The 25,517-nt window shown below is 36.7% G+C and overlaps 1 protein-coding gene across 15 annotated transcripts in view; it reads left to right on the forward strand.

Moving 5' to 3' along the window:
• HDAC9 (histone deacetylase 9) overlaps positions 1–25,517 on the forward strand; it is a 450,242-nt gene that overhangs the window by 190,562 nt on the left and 234,163 nt on the right. For 2 of the 15 annotated variants that reach the window (XM_015281428.4, XM_040681505.2), the window contains exon 1: positions 21,116–21,501. The exons of the other annotated variants lie outside the window; for them this stretch is intronic. In XM_015281428.4, coding sequence (XP_015136914.2) covers positions 21,495–21,501 — 7 coding nt within the window. In that variant the 5' untranslated portion in view covers positions 21,116–21,494. Of the gene's footprint in view, positions 1–21,115; positions 21,502–25,517 lie in introns of those variants that run through there. 15 annotated transcript variants of the gene reach the window in all.

Here is a 25,517-nt window from a genome sequence, read left to right on the forward strand (position 1 = left end):
TACTAGGAAATCTGAGTTCAAGTTTAATTTATGTAAATTTTATGTGTGTGTCCTATATAAAGCCTAGTATTTCTTATTTTCTGCTTCTTCACCTAACTTGCCACAACATTTTCTTCTGCTATCAAAGGGCTTTCTCGTGTCTCTTCTTCAGATGACCCATCTAGAATATACCAAAGCTTACTAACTCCTGTCCTTTGACTTCTTTCCTTTGGCAGAAAAAGCTGAGGATGTCAAACAACCTAGTGACTACATAGTGGTCTCTGTACACACAAGTGGACTCCTCCTATCTCTGTGGAAATGTTCATAATCCGGTTTGGGATTCTTTGGCCTGAAGGATATCATATATGTGTAAGATGTATATATGTTAGGCATAAGACATTATGTTATGCATTACAAGAAAACAGAAAACCTTGTGGCATTCTGGAATTTCGATTCACCTAAATTTAATTTAAAACATTAATTGTTAATTTCCCAAGAATAATAAGCTGGTATTTGCATGTTTACTGTGACTTTTAGATCAAAGAATAAAAACAAAATCCTGTGCTCGCGAAGTTTTCAATAAGTGAAAATGGAGTAAGATGAGATGTCGAGGTATTTGGCATGCATAGTGGCACATTTCAGTGCTTAATGGTTGTTATTTTCTGAAAGAGCTGTCCATAAATATTTTCATGCATTTTTTCTGCCAAGAGGCATCTGTCTTCCCCTGTAAAAGTCCTTATCACTTTGTTTATTCATTTCACCTTCTTGACTGACAGTATCCTTGTTTCACATCGACCTTCCCCAAAGTTAAAGAAGTGCGAGTCAACTTTTTCTTAGTTTTTATTTCTATTGGCATTTTCCTTGTTCTTTTTCTATTCATGCAAAGCTATGGATTTCATAATAACATCTTTGGGAAGCTGGGACTTTGTCTTGGTGCTATGAAACCAGTCCTCATGGGAGGGATATCACTAACCCAAAGAAACTGCAAAAACTTCAGAAAACTATGTAGAATCTGAGGACCAATTCCAACACACTTCATTTTGTGATATTGTATCTAAATAATGAAAGATGTTGATCAGTTATTCACAGTGATATGAATAGATATCCAACTGGTCCAAAATCTTACAAATTATTACTTTTCCAGAATTAGTGATCTTAAGTTATGTCTGTTGGCTGCTGGTCAAGTCTGGGATTAAATTGCCATCTTCTTTCAGTTGCCTGCATTTATACAAAGAAAAATATTCAGGAAAACGTTACCCTCTGATTTGAAACTTAATTTGCTTGAACGTAGGCTAAAAGTAAGTGTGCCTCTGTGAAGTTTTATGTACTTTCACTGACTTTAAAAGAAAAGCATAAAATTTAGTATTATTCTTACTTGTTCTAGAAAGAAGAAAATCATATGAAAATGTTTTTCGGTCTCTCAGGAAATATTTTTTCTGTTGAACTGAGGCGTGCTTCGGGGCTCCCATGCCTGACTGAGCCTGAAGCCTGTGAAAAACTCCATATTCTTACACATCTTTTGGCACTTATGTCTATACTACAGCTATTACTGCTCGAGAAGTAAGGAAATTATATAGGCTCTTAGGCTATGCTGAGCTCCCTGCTGCTGAATTTACTTTGCCACAGGTAAGCTGAGAAGTAAATGAAAGCTCTTGTCCCTATTTTATTACTATGCAGTGATCATGCCACTGGGAAGAGTCCAAGGCTCATTGTGGCATAAGGGCCACCTTTTTTTTTTTAGCTTTCTTAGTCTGTAAATAAATTCTTAATGAGTAAGATTATGAATAAAATAGTTCTGCCTACTTAGTACCACATGTTTAGAGACGCATAAATTCCTCATCAATCTGAAGTGGTATGTACTGTATGTGTACTTCACTCCACAATTTGGTTGTATAGAACACCTTTTGTTGACTGATTCTAAAAATGCCAGGTCAAGAAAAGTTCATCTAAAGAGTTAGGTTAAATTTAAAGACTGTATGAACAATTTGTAGTAATTCCGTGCTAAGAATGATTGCAATTACAATAGTAAAATGATGAAGTTCTGTACTTTCTGCTTTCATAGAAAATGTCATCAGATCTTTGCTTGAACAGAAAATAGTAGTCCTAAGTGATGAAATTTTCTTCCTTAAAAGAGGCTTTATCTCTGTTGCAACTCATAACGGAAAAGCTTTTATAAAAAGATCTGATTTACATGTACTGAGGTCAGTAGCAACTTCCAAAGACTTTAATGTATGTTGTTTTAGATACTGCACTAAAATATACTGATTCTCTAGAAATCTATTTATACCTTGTTGGAGTAATAACATATTTAAAATTCGTAATAAAGTAATATAAGTCAATTCAAATAAATATTAATAAATAAATATGGAATTTTCTCGGTGTCATTGCTGACTTGGTTGGATGTTCATTGTCATCTTAAACTGATTTTAGTCTTTGAAAAGTTTGCGTAAAAATTATATTCCTTTAACCAGAAACATGTATTTTGAGGAAGTACCGAGAATTTGTAGGTGAATTTATTTGATGATTTAGAAAACAGCAGGACTCGGTCTTCTGTGATGCCTTAAATTGGGTGGATGAGCTGTCAGTCACCTGGAACCATGTTGCCCAAGCTTTGCAACAACCAAGGGAAAATGTGATTTAGGACAGCAAGGTGGCAATATTACCAGGTGCCATGAGTTACATCTGTTAAGTTTTATTTTTAGCCATTTGTTAATAGCAAGGAACTGATAAGTCTTCTTTCATCAATAACTCTTTCATCCTTACAGCTGAGGATGTATCAGTGTGTTTTGCTTTGTGAATGAAAGGCAGTCATTTGTACCAGATTAGAACAGAATAACAATTGTAGCCGTGATCAGAAATGATGAGGCTGACTTGTAAACAATGTGAGATTTTCATACTAGTGTGACATGCTACTAACATTTATGATTTAGAACGACAGTAAATATTTGCAAGACTTTTAAAGGTGTCATTCAGCTGTCTGCTAAAATATGGCTTCCCCTCACTCTCATTATTGTTGGCCAAAACATTTCAACCATTCTTGAGAAAAGAACTGAACAAAAATAAACTATTCTGCCCTTGAAAAGTTTCATCAGTCTTCCTTATTCTACAATGAGAAATTCTGTTGCTTTCTGTGCTTTAAATCAGGAACTTGGCATATGATATTTGTAGCTGAAAGGCAACTTTGTGCAAATCTATTTTTGTTGGCCAAATTTAAATTGCAGATCAAGTTTTGCTGTTGTATTCCTGATAAAATGTCCAGGTATTCTGTCTCCAGTTAGCATGTTGTGTTGTTGTCCTTTTTACTGATCTTATTGCTTACTCATCCCTGGGCAGCTGAAAGCAGCCTGCATCCAAGTGCGGGTACCTGAATGAAGGCAGGAGTCTGGTCTACCCTGAACCCATTCTTTCTCCATCTGTAGATGTGGTAGGGAGTAGATTTTGATGAAGGAGCAGTTGGAAACCAGAAGCATGAGAGAAAGGAGGGGAGAAAAACAAATGGTGAGTGGGGAGGAAATAGCTGGTCAGCCAAGGAGCCAGGTCAAAGTGGGAACAGTGAGACTGACTGAGCAAGTGGGAGCAGGAACATTTAGGATGGAGTCAGCAAAGAGTGAATGGGGAACCTGAGAAGGGACAATAGGGCAGGAGGCCAATAGGAATAGGGAGTGCATCATGTTTTCTTCCTACTGGGCCTCTGCTTTATCTATGTCCAGAATGAATGAAAGATAAGTTCTATAAATTCATTGTTGTGGGCCTGCCCAACTGCAGGCATTATAAAATTCACCCCATTTGTATCCTACTCAGCATGCAAAATTTATTGATTCCTTCAGGAGGTCACCTTATGCAACTTTCTTTAAATATTAATATATTCACATGATAACTTTTGTGAAATGAGTGAGCTCTGTGCTATGGATGGGAACTAGAGCACAGAGCATAAGAAATACCAAATGTCTATGAATTCCTAGTGCCCTCTTTAAACAGATAAGGGCTTGAGGTTTCAGCCCTTACTTTATATGCGATTATTTAAGGCAGAACATGGGGACTTTGTGTTGTGAGTAAAATTCTATTGCTTTAGTCAATTAACATAAAAACGTTGAAATCATCTTCAAAAAGTCAAACTTTTATGTTAGGCAAAAGATGATTTATCTAAACCCAGGGTGAAGTGAGCTTCGCTACAGGAATAATTAGCTGAACCTTCCGCTCTGCTTCATGAAAATGTTAGATATGGTTTCTGGGAGTTGTAACATTTTCTTCCAGCATATCATTTCTTTGAATTTTACTGAAGCCTGATTGGGTAAGACCTGCTACAATGAGTAGCTGATACAAAAGAAGTACATAGGATAATATTTCTAAGAAGTGCTATGCATTCTTGTTGAACTATCTTTAGTGGCTCTTCTTTGTTTCCAGTTGCTTTTCTACAACTTGCGAGCCATTATTTGATTGGTTCACTCTTAAGAATTTCAAAAAAAATCTAGAAACAGATATTATCCTTCTTTATTAATTAACATGTTTTACGTTGTTTTGCATAAATTTTGGATATATTCTTGAAATGTTTATTTCACATTTGATGCCATCATTATCTGTAAACAGCAATGAAAGGACTTAAAAACTGTTTTTCAAGGCTGTGAAGATTGCAAAATTGGGAACTAGGGGTATGGGAAAATAAAGCTACTTGTGCAGGTGGTTATAAGTCAAATAGTTACTCTAGAGAATACTTAGAGATTGTTAAATGGAGATAAATCATTTATTATGGTTTGCCATTTGGGAAACACTTTGCAATCTCAGTAAAATGTCTTTGAATGTACATAATGACCACAGGCTTATTCCAAACCTGGTACCTAAAGGTAACAGAAACTTGTCCTTTCCAGTGTTTTTGGCATTGTCCATGGAACTGCAGAACTTCTGTATCCTTGTGGCACTTCTCAGTGCCTTTTTAAGTTAGGACAGCCCTGGAAAGCAGCAGGTTAAGTGTTAAATCTTGCCAGCTGACTCCAATAACCTGACAGAGCTGGTAGGAAACAGGTAATTCTGATATGGAATGAGGAAGGGAGGAAGAGGAAGGTGAAATATTCTCCTGGGAACCTGTTGGTGAAAACTCTGAACATTAATGAGGAAATTATTTACTGTCAGCTTCTCACCAAGTAATCAATATGGTTTTGGTTGCCAACCTGATTGTGTTCTAAATCATACCAGGTTCATGTTGCTGACAGCCAGGAAAACTTAGCAACAGTGGCTCGCTACTGGTATCATCACTGCAGTACTGACAGGCAGAAGAATGTTTTTTTGTTGTTGTTTTTTTTTTTAGTTAATTATTTCGCAATTGCCTGCATTTTAAACATAGAATATTGGTACTGTTTGTACATCCTATTTGGAATCCCTGGCTAATGAAAGTTGAATCCGCTTGATATTCTCCTCTTATACAGTGTTCTTTTCCAGCAAAGGAGTCTGGAGGAGCTCAGAAGGCCTTGATGCTCCCCTGAAATGTGCCAAACTGACATCTTACTGCTCATCTTTCCCTGAGCTGTGTGGTGAGGTTGGGCTTTAGAGCAGCCGGCACATTGTGTACATTTAATCTTGCATGTGTATGTGTAAAGGTATTGAGGAGGAGTAAGGATAAAGGCAGATGCATTCTAATTTGTTTCTTTTGAAATACTTCTGCTCTGTGTCCTTGCTTTCTGTTTAGGAAGCAAAACTGGCCATTTTTTCTTTGCCTTCTGTAATTATCTTCTCATGCAGAACACTGAAGCTTTGGTCTTATACGTGGCTTACCTGGAGGGAGGAATGTGCCCCTTTGAATGAGCTTGAGTCAGTAGAAACTCAGTGAAATGTTTGTTATTGGTAATGCTCGGGTCAGGGACTGCTGATTCCATTTGCTTAGTAGTAGAACTTTATCTGATGTGGTCACTGTTCAGAGCTGCTGCACGTCCAGAATTAAAATGAGCAATGCAGTGAAGTTACTGGATTATATTTGCTCCTGCCAATTCCGTGCTCAAGTACTACATTTTTTTAATGAAATGTAGTTTTTTGATTAACCAAATATATCATTTGCTGAGATATGAGTGAGCCTTGTCTCCTTCTTTGTATTTGATCCTTAAAACGTTTGCATTGACATAGGGATTCCCATAACAGAAGTGGGATAAGAATGGCTATTGCACATAACAAGCCTGGAATCAATATAATATGCAAGCATATATCTAAATTAAGTACAGAGATAAGCAATTTTACAATTCATGTACTAAGTTTTCTTCCTGACACTTGGACTACCTTCTGAAGGATATCTCATAGCTTTACATATGTCAGCTTCATTTATGGAGCATGCTACACTTTTAAAGTAGAGTTAGCATATTGGTTTAGATCTTATTTAGCAAGCTAAATTTGGAACCATTCATGATTTGTGGAATTCCTTCATAACTTTGTGCCTGTAATCATTACATTTGAAATTTTTAATTTTGTAAACTCCTGATTTGTGTAGTTTAAAAGAAGTACTTGAACTGTGAGCACTGATTTGAACTCATAGCATGAACTTCAGTGATGATTCCTTATAGTGTCCGCAGCTTCTGAGCTCCAAAGGAGAGGGAAGGAAAACAGAGAACAGGGAGCTCAATTCTTCTGTTTTCCCTTTCTTCCAGGTCCCCTCCTAACAGGGACATAATCTAGTTATTAGTCTAAAGCTTTATGGACAGGCAGTACTATGAATTAATAACAACTGCAACAAAAGTAATAGTGATAATAATACATTTCAACTATGTTCCTTCACTCAGTAGTAATAAGCCATACATATGAAAGCTAGATAGAAAGGAAGAAAGCATAGTTGGATTCCCACTGGGAAGTCTTTTTCCAGAATAGTATTTTATTCCTGGAGCGCTAGGCAGTTCTCTTGTTAGCATAAGTTTCTTTCTGTGTAGTTTTTAATACATGGTGCAGAATGGAAAGGGAGCATGAAAGATATCAAAGATAAGAATAGAAAACAAGATTTTGTAGATAGATTACATTATAAGGAGGAAAGGAACAGGGGAAAAAATAGCAAAGGGGAAGTGGATAAAGAAAATAATGCAGTGTGAATGGAGATAAAGATTAACATTGAGCTCTTGTGATGATTGTGTGAAATCACCAAACAAGCAGGAATGATATTCCATTGAGTTCCATAAAGCACGTGGACAACAAAGAGTTAATTAAGTCACAGTCTGGCAATAGAAAATCAAATGTGAGATGACATTTTAGCTGTGAGGCCCACTTTAGGCTGTTGAAAAGTAGTGGAGTACTAACCATGTTCTATTTTTTCCACAGCCTCAAGAAAACCTCATGGCTGCAGTGTCACTGCTAATTTGCTTTTCTGTTTCATCACACATTCATTTTCTAAAGCTCATTTTATGTTTTCTTAAAGCTTTTGTTAGATATTTTTACATTTTATAGGTAGATAGCCTTGAAGGGTGGTTGCCCCTTCTTTACACTACGGGTATCACAGCTTACAGCATGATTAAGTGCCTTAGCAGAATTAGGAGCAGCCTGCCTCAGTAGAATGAATTCTATAAATTACTGGGATTTTACTGAAACAAATGCCACTAACAGAGCTGAAGAGCTAAATGGAAACACATGGTCTGAGCTTCTCTTCCGTAGTTTGAGGGGGTATATTTGTTATGTTACGTCTTCTCTTTCATTTAGGTACAAGATTGCTTTTCCTTATCCATTTAAAAATGAATGAGAGAGAGAAGGAAGCCTATATTGTTTCTACAAGGACAGCTTATAAACAGATTATCAAAACAAACATTTGTGCCGCTCTTCATTCCATGAATAGAGGGCTATCTGATAGTAGTCAGCGTGGTGCATCTCATAGAGAACTTGAATTTAATACTGGTGTCAGGCTTTATGTAAGGAGATAGCCTATAAAGCTGCAGCCCTGCTTTGCTGTGTCGACATGTCTGGAGCTCAGAATAAAATGGAGTTTCCTGCTTTAGCTAGAACTTGGTCTTAAAATAACCTGAAGAAATTATAGTTCTGATTACAGAGAAAGTGAAGGACTTAGAACATTCTCCTAATAAAGCCACAGGATGACACAAGGCTTAGTCATCTGTAGTCTGTCTGTAACAAGCATTTCAGAGAGGGAAACAAGCCTTTGAAATTGGATAATTCGATTTGCAATCAGGTCTAATTATTTTAAGAACATAGAAAACCTTTGTTTTTCTGGCAAAAATAATCATCTGGAATCCAATTAGAGGAGCACAAACTATTTTAAATATAATGGATGCCACACAGCATCCGTAGGAAAACTGATGTCTCGAGGGAGAGAGCTATGTTTGAAATAAACTCCACCTCTCATTTTTCTTATTGCCATTTCTGAGAAAAAACAGTTGTGCTCAGAAGTTACATTGCCATAAAGGATAAATAAAATGTTTGTGACTGAAAGTAGATCCTAAACCAATCTCTGACAGTAATTTAAAAGTCCCAGGGAAGTCTTTCTATCATCTTCTGAATATTGTGGAGCTATACTGTAACAGAATATTCAAGAGAGTAGATAACACTGGGAAAAAAAAAAGCACATGGCCATCCTTGTAAAAAATGCAGAGAGCAGCACCAATGAATTACAAAGAGTTGTATAACGTATATAGGGTAACATGTTATCTCAGAGTCCTTTTTTTCTTTTCTCTGCAGTTTCTTTTTGCATGATAGAATTTTGGTAATTTTTTTTTACTTTATTAGTAATATTTAAAGGCTCTGTCTTTTAGCATATTGAGATTATAGATGAGCATAAGTAATATGGAGAAAGTAGCTAATGAAGTGGTCAACTGATACTCCTCTTCTTCTAGATTCACTATGGGAGAATGCCAGTTCTACTTTGTGCCCACATAAGAATCAGATTGTATTCAGTGTAAGCCTAAAGATTGTTGCCTATATAGTTTTTCTGGAGAAGGGCCAAAGGCATACTATATTATTTACATAGTGAATAAGCTTTCCTTATTTGCTCCACTAAATATGGGTAATTAGCAGTCTCTTTAGTCTATTCTGTATAAATGACACAGATGTCCAGACAACATATTTATAATTTCACCCCATCTGTGCTAATTTTTCTATAAATGTCCTTTTAGTGCTGTAATCATCCTGTTTATCCACAGTATCCTCAGTGTTGAGCAACATACGAAGATGTGTCTCATATTCAGCCCTCATTAAAACAAAACATTTCCACCCCCGAACCTGGTGTCAAGGCCCTGTGGAAATACTCAGGAGTATCTTGGTAGTTTTTGCTCCAGCTTTTTCTGGGGTCTGCTTTCCCCAGCCCAAGATGTCCGAGGCTGATACTGGTGCTGCAGGGTGATAGGCAACAAATCCCTCCAGCTTCAAGGTGTTACGCAGCTACTTGTATCTGGCTATCCAGAAAGAAAGAAAAAGCTCTCAGAATAGATATGTATTTCTTCTGAAATTAAGAGCTTTGCTTTAGAACACCTCTGCTCTACATACTGTTGGATGGAGCAAGATGACCTACTGGAGTGTTGTTTGTGCTTTGTTTGTTTGCGTCCTCACATTGTGACCTAACTTTGCATGATACCAATAGCAAAAGAGCATAGTGTATGGGGAACACTCTGCGGTCACTCATTTGCACTGTGCTGTAGGTGGTTGGGTTTCCCCTCATCTCTCAAAAATGTCAGCTCACACCTGCAGAGGCAAGCTCATGTTGGAATAGACTTGGTACTTTTTGAGGCCTGCTTAGATAAAATGGGTCACATTTGTTAACCTTTCTCAGACCCGCCAATAAAAATGCTGTATATGCTATAATTCTTAGGAAATTTCTTTGGGAATTAAGCAATAAAAATTCAGAGAAAATGTATTTATAAATGAAAAAAACTTGGTCATGTATAATTCCTCCCTCCCCTCCCCCCCCCAAAAAAATAAAAATAATACTAATAATTACTGAAAGCCACTGCTGTACTTTACAGTTTAATGACCTGGGAAAAAAAAAAAAAAAAAAAAAAAAACCTATTTCCAGAGACATGGCCATATTAAATGATAGGAGAAAAAGTAAATAATCCAGAATCATAAGAAAGCTAGGTATTTATAGTCCAAACCCCAAAACCTTTTCTGTTAAATTAGCAAAAGCAATTGAGAAGATGGGGTCAAGACCTTCAAGCTCAGTCTTGTTTAGGAGCAAAACATTACAGCTCTGGAAATTCTAAATAGGGTAGAGTTTAAAACAGAAACAGTTTTATCAAAATCACAGGCTTCTGAATGCTCTCCTGCTTAAGAATGTATTGTAGGACTTGAAAGCAGTATTAAAACACACTTTTCAAGAAAAATAGCATCAAGTGTTTTAAGGTAAATGGCATCTGTTTCTGTAGCTTTTTAAGTTATTTGATCAATTATGTATGAAGCATACTCACTGGCACTAACTCCTCCTTCCTTAGAAAGCCTTGTTTGGGCTGGTAAATGTTGTCTACACATAAATGAAGAAGGAAATAAACTGCTGCCGTTTTTCCAGTTTTGAAATTAATATTTTGCTGCACGTTTCCAGTGTAATCTGAGCTTTCACAAAAGAATTGTAACTACACCAGCTTGCAATAGTCCCTGTGGAAATGGAAAATTATAGGAATTTCTTCTCTATATGTACAGGCATCCATTTTCTGTATTCTCCTTGGGTACGTGCATGCTGGTTTTTACATGCCAGTAAGATCTGCAGCTTCTGCTCTGTGTGAACACTGGAATCGTAAAATATTGCTGGAAGGGTAAAGCTGCTTCTTCCTATTGTATATAAAAAAAAATTCTTTCTATCAGAAAGTTTTGGCCCATAACAGGGTCAGAGGAAATTAAAGTAGCCTTTCAATTCTGTGCTAGAGGAACTTCCTCTGAAGTTTCAGACTACCAGACTAGCACGCTGTATTCAGCAGCAGGGATGCCTTCAATTAACTGTATCTGTTCTATTTGTAGTACAAAGGATATGAACAGCCTACATAGCTTAAAAGAAAGGAGGCTAAACAGAACTTAAAGAGGTACCCGGCATACAGCATGCTGAAAGGAAAAGCAATAGGATCCCTACCAATCAGCAGTTTAAGACCATAACTAATGTAGAGGATTGGACTGAATTTATACAGGTGTGCTGTCTAGTCAATAAGGCATCCAGGAAGAATTTCTGTAGGACAGGTTGCTTAGAATGTAAAACACTGCTGAGAATGGTGAGCAATGCAAATGAGTCTAAGGCGGATCATTTTAAAGGAATTCATGATTAGCTGAGAGGACTGGTCATCAGCTTGAGATCCTTGTCTCTGGAGAGCTTGAATTTAACTAGATTGTTGATGCCAGTCAGAATACAGCGTCCTGGTTATTGCGCTCTGTAAAATGGCTCTCTAACGTCTTTGAAAAAATCCAGAACGTGCAGTTGGCACATCAAAAAAAAACAAAACAAAACAAAACGAATTGAAGGGACATGGTGATATACCTTGCGTAGACTCACTCAGTCTATTTTACAAGGAGACTGGCAAAGAGCATGGAGAATATTTTCTTTGCCTCTTCCAATTAGTACATTTTGACTAGCATGGCAGGGGAGTGAGATAAAAATTAATCTTTAAATAAAGGGAAAAATAATGAAGGCTGTATTTTATCGTCATTAAAATCTCTTGATGAAACCCCTGTACTTCTCTGTGTCTGGATCTGATCACTTCAGGATGCATTGTCTTGCAAGGCTGAATTGCTAAAGAATGAGTTGGCTGGGATCCATGAGATGCGTCCATCAGACTGAAGGGATGGAATCACCATCCCGGCCAGATTATTTAGTCTTCATTTTAGCAATCAGTTTGCCTATCTCCTTTACATACGCAGTTATTTACACCTACAGGCAGTAGAATCGATGAGATTTAATGAAGTCTGCTATTCAGAAAGCCTGGACTGTTCCACTGTGAACCAGCAGAACTGCCTTTTTTACTCTGGTCAAAGAAGAGAGGAATGGATTTGACTTCCAGTACTTTTCAAAATCTTGAAAGAATCTCTTGAGTTTGAGACTATAAGAGACTCTGTCCCTTTTCATATCCAGAGTGATTTCAGAACAAGGTTGCTGGGATTCAAGTGGCATTAATACTTAGGGTACTAACTGTACTTGGTGTTGGAATGACATCTAGCTTTCTTAAGAACATAACAGATGCAATTTTTCATGATTTAATGTGTTTACTGATGGTAAATGTAAGTGTGAAATACAAATATTTTCCTTGGTCGCTATGCCCCAGGAGTTCCAAAGAATAAAAAGGAAAGCTGCTTCAGAAAGCAGTGAAAGGCTGGCATTTAGTCAAAGTACAAATAGGACGGTAGCACATAAACTCTGAATTTACTTAATATTGTTAGGAAATAACACAGCAGCACCAGTGATTTCACAGTCCCTTTTACAGTGCTGGAAAGTGCAGAGATTGTGAATTCTGGTTTTATTTTATCTAGTGAAATGTTAAAGTTGGCACAGATTGGCAAGGTTTCCATTTATCTGGCTCGAGGCAACTAGGCATTCACTGATGTCATTAGTTAAGACAAATGATAAATATGCCTTAATTTTTATGTGTATTCAGTAATTGAGTAAAGGAGGGTTTCACTCCAGGGAAGAACGGGCCAAGATCAAATTAACTGTCTTCAGAAAAAATAAAATACTTAGGATTTCTGTTAAGTTAGATTAATATGATTATATCTAAAATAATTTTACTTAGTACAATTTGCAAAGTGTATTCCATGCCTAGTAGCATAAAGGAAAGCCCAACATATTGTCCCTCCTAGGTAGGCAAATCTCAATAATTTCTATCTGTAGGAGATGGTTACTCATTTCAACTAAGACAGTATTCTTCACTGGATTGAACAGTAAAGAGCTCCCCCCAAACTTTTATTTTTCATGAGATCTCCAGTCTGTAGAACTGCAGGACTTCCTCTCAATGGGAAGAGGAAGGATTTACCAATATCTGCTGAAAAGCTTTCTCTCCCACTTGTGAACATCTTGCAATGAGAAAGACTGATGCTGCTAACTTTCAGCTGATATAGGCCAATCCTAAAGATGTATGCCAGCTAAATTCTCACTAGAAAAATGAGAACTTGACATCCTACACTGCCAAGCATTTCATTCTTAGAAACAGGACTGTGTGAGAAGATTTGATAACTTAAGGTGCCTTGTATCAACTGATATATCCACAGAGAACCTATCAATGTTTTTAAGTGCAGCATTGCTTCACTTGAATTAAAAGTGGAATCCTCCATATTTTTTGTGTTAATGCTTGCTTTAGGAAGAACAAAATCAGCTGAGGATTTTTGAAGGATTTAGTTATCTTCCTAATAAGTTCCAAAATAAATTATTTATAAATGGGGAATGCACCCAGAGATTTCAAATATATTCGATTGTTTCTTTGTATCACACAGAAATATGTTGTTGAGTTTGTGGGTTTTTTTTCAGTTACTGTCAGAGATTTGCCTAAAGGAGTGAATTAAAGCATATTCCATGACAGTTTCAGGAATCGTAAAGGTCAGATTTTCATCTTGATTAAGAACATTTACCTCCATAGATCTATTACCAAATTCTCAAAAAATAATCTACTCTTTGGATGTTCACATTTTGCCTTACTGTGCAATTCATTTCCTTCATTGAAGGGGTTTCACTGAACTTGAAGTGTGTTTTGTAAGCTCCATCCCTGCCAAATCAAAATCTCTGTGACATCTGAATTATATTTTTCATTCAGTTATTCTGAGCCCTCCAAGATAATGTATTCTATTCCTTGGTTTTAGATCATCTACTTATTCAAAGACTCATTAGGCAGTATAATGCCCTTGATAAAATCACGGTTTCCGTGTGATGAAAGTAGTAAAGCTGTGTAGATAATCTGAAGACTTCCTCTGCACTGAGTGCTCTCTGTTTCAGATCTCAGCAGTGTAATTCTTAGCTGCTGTGGGCTGAATCTGGACCTGGATCCAAGTGTTGATGGGACATCTGTCATTCCTATGCTCAGTTATTCTTCCTGCTTTTCTCGGGTAGGAAAGAGACAAACCTGACAGTATAAACTGGAACACTGAGACGATGTTGGCTGAATGCAGGGAATGTGGCTGGGAGCTGGAGAACGGCCCTATGGAAAAAACAACCCTTTAAGATTCAATATTTGATGTAGACTAACAGCTGTAAAACTACTTTTTCCTATTCTATGTAATTGATTAACATTTTTTTCTTAAATTCTGTAGACCTGTTGACTTCTTACAAAACAAAATATGGACACGATTAGCCAAGTTATGTACTTAAACCAACAGCCAAGTTAGACAATGTATTGCATCAAATGGAATTTTTATAGCTAAGAGGTCTCTTCGGGAAGAAGCTTGTAAAGGGTATCAGTTGTATTCTGTGAGAATGAACAAACACTTTTAAAGGAATAGATAGTCTCTGAAACATTTTTGAACTGGCAGTTGATCTCTGGTAATGCTTATGGTTTCTGCATTCCACCACATAGTTTCCTGCCAAAGACCATGGCCATGGCATCCTGGCTAGTGTCTGAAAGGTAATGTGAGGAATCTTTCTGCTCCTTTAAGAAACGTGTCTTATGGGGATATTTGCATATGTATCTTAAGTCATAGTCATCAATCTAAACCTGATTTCAACTGTTTGTTAATTATTTTGGCTATAAACAAGTCTGTGTGAGATTTGGTTTTCCACAAAACAGTAATTTCTTGGTGTTCTGCATATTCTCCTTGTATATTCTTCCTTACAAACCAAACCAAAAGAAAGAAAGAAAGAAAGAAAGAAAGAAAGAAAGAAAGAAAGAAAGAAAGAAAGAAAGAAAGAAAGAAAAATAAACAACACCAAAAAGCAGAAGGGAACTAAGTAATGTTATTTTTTCAGTCTTAATTTGTGCTTCATTTTCTCTTCTTTAATTCTGTCTATGGATGCTTATGTGGTGGCAAGTGCTTTGTACAGATTGTTGACTTGTTTCTTCCATTTCTTCTGCATGATGGGCAGGACAGAAAGCAAAAATGGAAGGAATGAGGAATAAGTTGCTAGCTGCAGAGGAAAGGCTGCTAATGTGAAATTATATGACTGAATGAGCCAAGGGTTTGATATATGACATATTTTTCTTGGTATTAAATATATCAAACATTATAAGTGATAAATTAACTTGCAGAAAAGCAAACTTTCATCTATCATCTGCAAAAAGTGGGGCAAATATGTGACTGCTTTCATGTTGCTCATTTGGGGTCGTGCTCTCCTTTCTTACATTTTCTTTAAAGAGAAAGGGAAGACGAGGACAAGGACAGAAGAATGGTATGTCTGAAAGATGCAGCCTGGGAGGTTGCAGACAACCAGGATGCTTCTTATTTCATGCCTTTTAGGAAAGCATTTAGGCTTCTTTGGGAAGTGAGGTGGCTGTCATTTATCTGGTGTACAGCCCACTCTGGGTAGATGAACAAAAGCTGTGCAGCTGAGGTTCTCATGAACAACCAACTATACTTGGCTCTTCACCACTCGTAACCTAGACTTCCTTGGGGAAATTAGTCTTAGAGGTGTTGTATATATGACTTGTTCGAGGTCTGACCATGTTTTCTAGGAATTATAACTACTTTTTTTCTTTCTTTTTTTTTTTTTTTCTTTCTTTTTTTTTTTTTTTTTTCTCTGTGGAATTCTTTGTATTCTCTTACCCAACACCTCCAGTGGTGATGGATATGTGATCTCATCTTATTCAGGGCACACCTCACAGCACTATTCACACACAACCCACTTTAAACATGATTTTGCTTTCTGACTTTTTACTCCCTTGAGATATAGAAATATGTCACAGAAGACAACAAAACTGTGTCAAAGATGCATGCTGTGCTCTAAAATGATACGAGTTTATTCAGTACTGGCGGCAGCTCATTTGTGTTGATGGAAACTTCCCCATTTTGAACGGAGGCACAGTTTATACTTGTTCCAGAAATCACTGTTTCCTACCTGTACTGTATAATCTGCTCCTAATGCCTATGACCTATTTTTAGGTCTTTCTCTTTATAGCTGCTTATATACAATATTTATAGAAGCACTATTGAAATGGTCACAGTCAGAAGTGCAGATAACATCTGTTTATCTCTCCTGTGTATCTCTCCAGATTTTGTGGTACATTATTAAAATATTTGTAAAGCTATTTGTCATACACAGTTACTACTTAACAGGAAAAATTGTATCTTTTGTCATTTATTCACAAAGAGGAGTTGTGCTCAGAACTGTTTGTAACTTCTGCTGTCTTCCGCATACCTGTCTGAGCAAATGATATCTGCTCTCTACTTTCACAAGAGAACTGACTGGTCTGTAGTCAGCCATCACAACTGCAAACAAAAATGTGGTGGGAAAATACTGTCTACAGATGAAAGTGCTTATGAATTAAATATGCCATGCAGCAGGATGTTCAGATTACAGAGCTTTTTTTTTTTTTTAGCTTTAAAATGGCTTTGCAATGGATATGACATTAAGTTGCACACAAACTTCTCTGAAGTTAGTAAAACCCAGCTGCTTTCTAACAACAAAACAAACCATAGTAGTTTAATCCAATGAAAGATTAATTAATATGAACTGAAAAGCAAATCACACGGTGATTTTCATAAGGGATACTGGCAGTAGGGCAGACTTGTATATATGTGACATTCCATTATAGCATTTATGACTAAAGAACAGTAACAGAAGACCTACTGAGGTATCACATTAGTAGATTAAACTGGTAATTGAAAGCTGCAGTTGAAAATCTAGACAGACATTTCATAAAATCATTTCCAGAGGCCACAAATTACTTTTAATCAATCCAAATATTAAGATGCAATAGCAGGGAAATTTCCAGTCTGATTAGCCAGATTATAGTTTGTGTATATGAAAATATATGTAGTTCTCTTCGAAAGTTATGCTTCCTATTTATTTCCATGGAAACTACAACACATACAAAGAGCACAATAGCACCATTTGACAGAGCAAATTCTCTGTTACAAAATGCTATTTTTCAACATAGTCACCACCATTAGCTATGATTCCACCAGTGATAAGCAAGAGCCTGCATGTCATGCTCATGACAACCTGCACCAGTGGAGGTGACCTGCTGTTGCTGTCTTTACTACTGAAACGCATCACCCACTGCTTCACTGTGCTTACATCCACTGTTTGAGTTCCAGAAACATTCAGTAAGCATCGATGAATGTTGTTGGGTGCCATTTTTTCTCATGGAGAAATTCAGTTCCACACCTTTGTTTTATATGTACTTCCATGTCAGATGTCATTCTGTCAGACTGCCCCTCTGCTGCCATCTGTCACATGACGGCAAAATGTCATGAAATGTTGGTGGGTTGTATTGCCAAAGCACCAATATCTGCTTCTTATATCATGGGCCAACATAATAAAATAGAAGGCTTTTGGAGCAGCCCTTGCATATCCCATATAAGACAGAGATTACAAAATACTTATATGAGGTATTCAATGAGAATAAACATGGTATCTGCCAGTAGATTTGTCACTGTCATGTTCCCCTGTTCTGTCTTTGAGGGGAGAGAGAGAGAGAAAATGAAGAAAGCAACTGCAGCATGCACGTGTTGTATATGCCTATCTTCCTTTCTGAACACACAGAGTAGAGTAGCTTTTAGGAGTCTACCATAATCTGGAAAGCATTAGCGGAGTCTAAGCAGAGTTTTTTTGCTGAGAGCATCGGTCATAGGGGACAGGAGAAGGGTTAAGAATTAACATAAAAGGCATAGGTTTTCTTTCAGATGCTTTCATCTCCATAAATACTATAAAAATTTGCAGATCTTTGCACATCTGTTTGACTGAAGTCCCAACCCATTTTTGTACGAGCTGGGGTTAAACGCATGACTTCCCTCAATGCCTCTTCATCCGCTGAAGGTTTTCTCTCATAAGAAATGATCTACTTTATGAAAATTCACTTCACTTCTTCTAAAAGAATAACAGATCTTAAAAATATTGTGAGATGGCTGTTCCTGTAATATGATGAGCATTGTACTGGTGAGTAGTCTGGTAAGGGCTAATGGCCAGCTGAAGTTGGCCAAAAAGTAAGCAAAATCTAGGAATTTCAAGCGAAAGCAACGTATATTTACTTGTCATTCTACTTTACATCTTTAAGCTGAAGAGAGACTTAAAGCTCATTGTCTCTTTGATGTGTAGCCATCAGATCAGAATAAGGATACTGGCACATCAGTGTAGATAAGTATCTGGTAGGCATGGGTTATTTCAGTCCAGTTTACCCAAACTTCAAAATCCATCTCAACACAAGAGTTCGTTAAAGCCACAAGCCCTACCATCAGCAGTTTGGAGTCTTACTCCATTAGCCTGTCACAGTAATTCCCAGCCATTCCTCATGCTCTGTCCCTTTTTCTCCGACTCGTTCCCTTCTAGTATGTGCCCCCTGCAGATTGCAAGGGAAGAACTTTGAGCTGTTCCTCTGTGTTACCAGGTGTGCCAGTGCCCTGAGGCTAGGTAAGCAAGACAGTGTTTGAAGGGACCCCAAAAAAGCCTTAGAAAGACCAAGAGCCATTTAACAGCCCAGTCATGGGATGACAGAGAATTCTTGCCAGATGGTTTTCTTTACTTAGATTGAAACTAGCTGAGGACTGTTAGCTTTGTGTTGGTGGCTTTGTCTTTCACAGCCTGCAGAAACGGTCAGTGAAATGGCTGTGAGGTTGCTGCTGGGGGTTGTCAACACCAGTTATCGTGGGCTATTTTTTGATCTCAAGTGGTGCTACTGTGCTGTAAGAGTCCTGCTCGATGGAAGAGTGGTTTTATCATTGCTGAATGACAGCTGTTCCCCAGGCACTAGGCTACCCAACTCAATACATTTTAAAATAGTGTTCATATGGTGTTAATTGGCTTAATGGTATTAAATGTAGTATTATGTTTTACTAGCAAAGTGAGTGATGTAGGAATCATTCACCCCTGAAGAAACAACTTCATGCACTGTCTGCTTCCACAGCTCCTGGCTGTTTTGCGGTGCTCATGCTCAGTGACAGGCCCTGATAGCGCAGATGAGTTTAGTGAGGCAGTCTGGGCCCTTGCTGGATATTTCTCATGTGGCTGACATTGTGGCTCACACCACACATACTTAGTGAAACTTATCAAGTCTCTTGCCTCCTTTCTCAAAATAAGAACAGGGAGCTCATCCTTGTCTTCAGAGACAACATTATGAGGGCAGATCTGGTAGGGAGGGCTGGCACTGCCTATAGGGAGGAGGTGAGGAGCTAGTATATGGTGTGAAGTGGCTTAACAATCTCAGGGTTGATTGTAAGATCTCACATTTACGAATAATGAGTATACTTGAGCCATTTTTCTTTAGGTCTCCATTCTAACCACTAACAGGAACATTATACAAGAAGAAATACTCTGTTCTGGTATGATCAAATGATTCTTTGGTTTGCAGCTCTTGACATGGACTTATGGTATCCAGTGCTTAGTTCAGCTGTTCATATATAAATATATGTGTATGCAATTCAAATGCAAATTGAAAATAAGATTGAGTATATCAGTTGTACGTGTATATGGATTTTGCATCTAGAAGTTTTCAGTAAATAAAATTGAGCAAGCTGATGGTACCATTTCCTTTAGTTGGTCTTCCTTGGTGGCTTGGTTGTTTTAGGATAGCAGTGGTGCCAGTATTTCTGTAGCTGTTGACTTAGTTGTGTGTGTAGCATGTTTTAATGGTAAAATAAAAGAAGGAACTTTTTTAAAAAATGGAATATAAAATTATATGCATATATATGAAATATACATTTTAAAAATTCAAGATTTTCATTTTAAGGGATACATTTTGTATACTTATACTTTCAAGCAAACTGTTTTAATGGCATACAAAGATGTGATTGAGTTTATATTATGGCTAAAGAATGTTTCTGTAAGAAACCTACAGTTGGTTTGTGTTTTTATTTTCTTCCTTTATGGTGGTGCAAGCTTTAGATTTGAAAGGCTAAGAAAATCATTAGGAACATACTTTGCTAGAAAATACAGGTATTTTGATGCATTAATCATTTTAGTCAGCAACTGCAGTAGTATGTTGATATTTCTGTACTGAGACTGTGGTTCAGTCCCTGGTGCCTAAGGTCAGGCTGAGGACTGCAACTGCATTTATTTAGCAGGAAATTTATACTGATTCAGACTGTGCTGTGGAATATTGGGTAGCCTACTGTGGAAAAGGAAACCACAGGAAAGGGATGAAAACAAAACCACTCTGCATGTCCATGCCAACATACACCATGAGTTCAATGGCCACAACCAGTGAAGTTTCACAGTGGGAGGTGCCAGCAAAGATTACACAGTCAAAAGTAGTCCCTGGAGGTGATGATGAAGTGCTTATGAAGAGCATGGGAAGGAAGCAAAATATACAGGATCTGTTCGAAACACAGAAAGAGTCCACTTCATTTCACTTCATAACCCATTTAATTTCTTTTTTTTTTTTTTTTTTACTGCAATTCCTTTCCTTTCCTTTTTTTTTTTTTCTTTTTTCCTGATTGTGCTTTGGTTCTCTGTATTCTTTCAGAAGATTTATATTTATTTGAACTGAATTTTTGTTGTAAATGTAAATATTGCAGTATGAAGTAGAACATTAGTGATTTAGTCGGAGCAGAGAATAATTTTCATAATGAGGCAAGAGTAATAATTATGCACTGAGTGGATTTCTGGGAAGTGGATTCCCTTCATTGCCTTTTTTTTTTTTTTTTTTTTTTTTTTGTAAGTACAATACAGCATCTTAAAATTATTTTGCCATGAAGTCCAGTATATTAAAAGAAGCAAGGAGCACTTTTAATCTAATATGGCAGTAATAGATAAAGGGAAGATACAATAGCCTATCATGATAAAGTTAGAAATGATTTTGCTGTTGTTGGAAGAAGGTCAATTTTGACACTTTTTTTAGAATGGTAATTTAGAAGTGATTTATAAGGTAATACACTTATTTCTAATTATTCATTTTATCTTGAACATCTTTTGACACTTGACAGGATCAGTAGCTCTTGAAAGGCTAACTGCATTAATGTTGGTCTTTGAAAGTGTTTTTTTTTTTTCAGTGAACGTTACAGAAATCAGACTTGCTTTTTTGAGACATGTTTGTGTCTTTCTACCCTTTGTTAATATGATTCTCATTTAGAAACAGGAACTGTGAGATATGCTGGGGAATAAATAGATCTTTTCTAAATAGCTATTGTCAAGGAAGAGCGAAGGAAATGAATTGTGTGAATTCTTAGAACCAAGCAACGTTTATTTCAGAAAAAGACATACTTCTCAGGTCAGAATGGCTTTTGCTTTGCAAATAAGTTATTTTTTCTCTGTCTTTGTAATAATGTAATAATGATAATAGGGAAAGTTGCTGTGGCACTTTCTGCAGACAAGGTATTGTAGAAGGCTGTTTGATAGCCATTTGAACCAGCTTACAAAAATTGGAAACTCTGATGGAGTTTTAAGTTTTGGTTGCATTGAAGCTCGTATCGTGTGAGCCTGCCTGACATTATCAGGGTAATATCAGCATTGTAGCAGTGTTTTGAACTCAGAAACATGTGGAAGTGAACAAACACGAGAGGAAAAGATGCACGGTAAGATTTCAGAAGAGGGCTTTATTTAAAGGGATGGAAGGTTTGGTGGGTAATTTACCATCTAGTCTCTCTCTTTTATTTGAGAGAAAAGGGATCAGCAGTTCCTCATTAGAAAAGCACAACACAAATTTGAAAAAGATGAATATCAGTTCGAGATCTCATTCAGAAATAACTGAAATGAACACCAGTTTCTGCGCAATGCTCTGAATCAGTTCAATGTGGACAACTGTTTTTGAGGAACTGATTAAATTCTGAAGATTCTTTCACATACACAGGTACTTTCTCAGGATATTTGAACTGTTTAAGATTACTACTGAGGATTTTCATTCAATTCTGGAAGTTTGGGGTCTTCAACTAGATTTCATTTTCAGGTCATTCTGAAAGGACATCATTTGATGATAGTCATGAGATGCTGTTTCATTGGGTCTAATTGAGGGTTTTAGTGGCAAAAGGGACTTTAAATATTGATTTTTGTATTTAGTTTATTCTGATATTAAACTGCATATCTGGTTATGTACATTGCATCCTTTGGCTTGTATATATATTTGAAAAGCTGAATATCCAATTGGTGGACATATTTTCTAGTAAAAAATTACATTTTTCAATGAACTTCATTTGAGTGGCAGCAAAAATAGCATGAGATGATTCAACAAAAATATCTCAAATGATTCCTAATGGTTTTCTTGTAAACTGTTCTCTGTAATAGTTTACCACTGTTGATGGAAAGGGCAATCCCACACGATAGTATTGGGGGAGATCTTCAACTTATGCCAAAATAATATGCTGTCAGTATGAATGTGTTTGAGCAAAATTATGTTGTATCTATTAGGTCATATATGTCACTGTTGACTAACAAATACTCCTTGATCTTGTTCCAAGGAGTTTGAGATTTGCAGTTGTTCAACCTTTTGATTAGAAGTCATGCAGCAAGCACTATGGCATTGGATTTCCATGACTCCCTAGAGGCGGCTGATAATACAGTGTGGTACTGTCTGAGATCAGGCTCCTTATAATTACTAGTGGGCTCTCATCAACTTTATCCCAGTCTGAAGCCTTTTCTTTACTAGAATGACCTGTAAGGTGCAATGAAGCAAGCTAGCAAAAGCCCATAAAAGAAAGTGCAACTTCTGGAAATGGGTGAATTAAGAGGCTTGTAGAGTGATAGGTAATCATTTCTCATATTTCAAGAAAGATTATCTGCTAGTTTTTTATGGCCTTTAACGTGGAATTTGTTTCACCTGTATTCAAATGACATTTAAGGTAAATCCTTAAGTAACCCTTTTCCCTGTCTATTGATTATCAGTTTTTTTTGTTTTTGTTTTTGTTTTTGTTTTTGTTTTTTCCTCCTCTGGAAGATGTAGTTATGATTGGAAATGAAATTGAATTTTATGGATGCATAAGTGAGCTCCTTCTGAACCAAGATCTAGTCAGTTTGTCAGTTTGGTATGCTGAGCTGAGGAGAAAGTGAAAAGCGATAGTATTGGGTATCAGCTTTGCTTTGTGCTGTTTTGTCAAGTGCATAGCTCTAAACTGTTGGATTGTCAGAGTAGCATTCACATACTTGGGATGTATAAAATCAGTGACACTTCCAGACCTCCTTTGCTACAGGTAAGCTGACTCTTGGTAATTCTCCAAATATTTATGCCATGTCCAAACACCTTTATTCCTGTACTTTCTGTCCACAACAAGGAGGAACTGGTAATTGTATACATTTTGTGGTAATTCTAGGAAATGGTGTTTTATGCCATTGGCTAGGGGGAAGTCAGCTTCATGCAATATGTTCTTCAGCTTCAGTCCCTATGACATTTCATTAAACATGCTTTATGGATATACTGCCATGTCTTAGTGTTCATTTAATCAATTAAACTTTAAAGTCAGCAGAGAGTGCTGGGCTAGAGTTGGCTACAGGGAACTCCATTACAGCGTAAAAATTTCAGTTTGGATATTTACCATCAGATACTAACTCATTAGCAAAAATAAATTTCCAGTTCTTATCAGTGTAACTCATATAAGCATGTATGACATAAGTATAAAAAGCCATAGAAAGTGAAGCTGTACTTTCTGGATGCATCAGAAATTATCTGTATTTTATTCTTAATTCTTTTAATATATTATCACTGTAGTATCTTCAATAAACTAAAACCACTGAAAATCACTTTCTGGTAACTTTTGTGACATGTTGTTTCAAAGAGAGAAGAAAACTAAAAATTAAGCAGATGACTGCAGTCAGGAAGAATTTTTAAACTATGGGTAGGAGTGTGTCAGGCTCTTTGTTTAGCTAAGAGAGCTGAAAATGCTTTGCCGTAATGTTATTGACTTCTGTTATTTACTTGTATTCTTACTCTATTTTGTTATTTTAAAAATTGCTTTGTACAGTATTCACAAACGAAGTGAAAATTTCTAACATTTTAAACATGCAGAAAGGAAGAGAAAGGAAATAATTTCCAAAATGTATCAAACATGGATATGAAAATAAAAGAAAGATTGAAGAACCATATGCACATTTGTGAGGAAGAAAATAAATGACACTGATCCTAGTAAAGGACACTGCTGCTCCTGCTAAGACACCCTTGAAACTTTAGGGATCCAGCCTTCTGCAGTCCATTCTAGTTTCTCTCTTATGAGACTCAACATTTTTGACTTCTGTTCGATACTAAGCTCTCTCAGTGATTTGCCTTGCAATCATCATGGCAAGCTTTCAATGGCAAAACTTTAATTGTGCTGCCCTCTCCCAATCCTCAATATGCAATAATTCCATACTATGTTGTGAATCCTTTCTCACTGATCACACAGAGTTCTGCTTAAAGTGCAGAAGCAGAGCATTCCTTTTCACGATGCCTTTTGCACTGCAAACTCTCAGTTCATGAAGTCGTTTACAGCCATATTCAAAGGCTCAATCAACAGAACTAACTGTACTTCATACTGCAATGTGCCAAGGTTTTTTTGACCTTAATTCTGATGAGAGGGAACTTCTACTCTGAAAGATTAATTTACGAAGTGTGGAGGGCTGAGGGTTTCAATATGGCTAAGTTCTATTTAAATGATTTAGTTTGAGATTCTCAAAGGACCCAAAGTGTTTCTTGAAGAGTAGTTTTGAATGCTTGACTCCACTTAAGCAGTCATTCTAGTGTGCATGTTCCACACCTGGTCTGCAAATTTTGAAAATTTGCATTTAAAATTTGAGTAAGGTTCCCATGGATTTTTTTAAACTTAGTGGGAAATCTAATTTCTGGAAATTCTTTCTTGGGAAAGAATCTCTTATTTGAGGATGAAGAAATACCCACTTGACTGGCCTTCTGCTTGTCAAATGAGTTCAGATGAAGAGAAAAGCAGCCAACCCACTAGTAAGAAATGGACTGCTGATATAAAAAAAAAAAAATAGGTAATGATTTTTGGATTTCCATTTTTCTGAAATGTTCTTGCTACATTGCATCAAAAAATGTATGGAATTTTTCTCTTGCTGTTGTGGATTTTTTTTTTTTAAGGAAGTAGAGATGTATTTCTTAGCAGTCTTTTGTTGCATTGTTTTTTTGAGTATTACAAAATGCAGAACCATTATTCAATATTTATATGGAATAATAATAATGAAAAATGTATTCAACTAAAATAATAGTACTATACCAGTAATTCCTATAGTATGCTTTTCCAGTGCTCAAAAATTACGAAGACAATTGTTTAACAGAGTAAGTAGAAATGTCAGCTTCTTTCCTATGCTCACCATCATATGTCCCTAACTCTACTTGCTGATTAAGGTAACTTAACTGTAAATTAGATGGAGACAGCTTGCTCTATTTGCAGTTTTGAGTTCAGCCAGTGCATGTCTGAAATCAACTTAGAAACATGGTAATGGCTTGAAGTCAAATAAAGAAAGAATATTACGTTGGATAGAAGTATGATGTATCATTCCAGTGATGTCAGTTATTAGTATGAGTTTGGATATCAGGAAAAACTTCTTTACAGAAAGGATTGTTAAGCACTGGAATAGGCTCCCCAGGGAGGTGGTTGAGTCACCATCC

Source organism: Gallus gallus, chromosome 2, assembly GCF_016699485.2.
Source record: "Gallus gallus isolate bGalGal1 chromosome 2, bGalGal1.mat.broiler.GRCg7b, whole genome shotgun sequence".
NCBI lineage: Eukaryota > Metazoa > Chordata > Aves > Galliformes > Phasianidae > Gallus > Gallus gallus.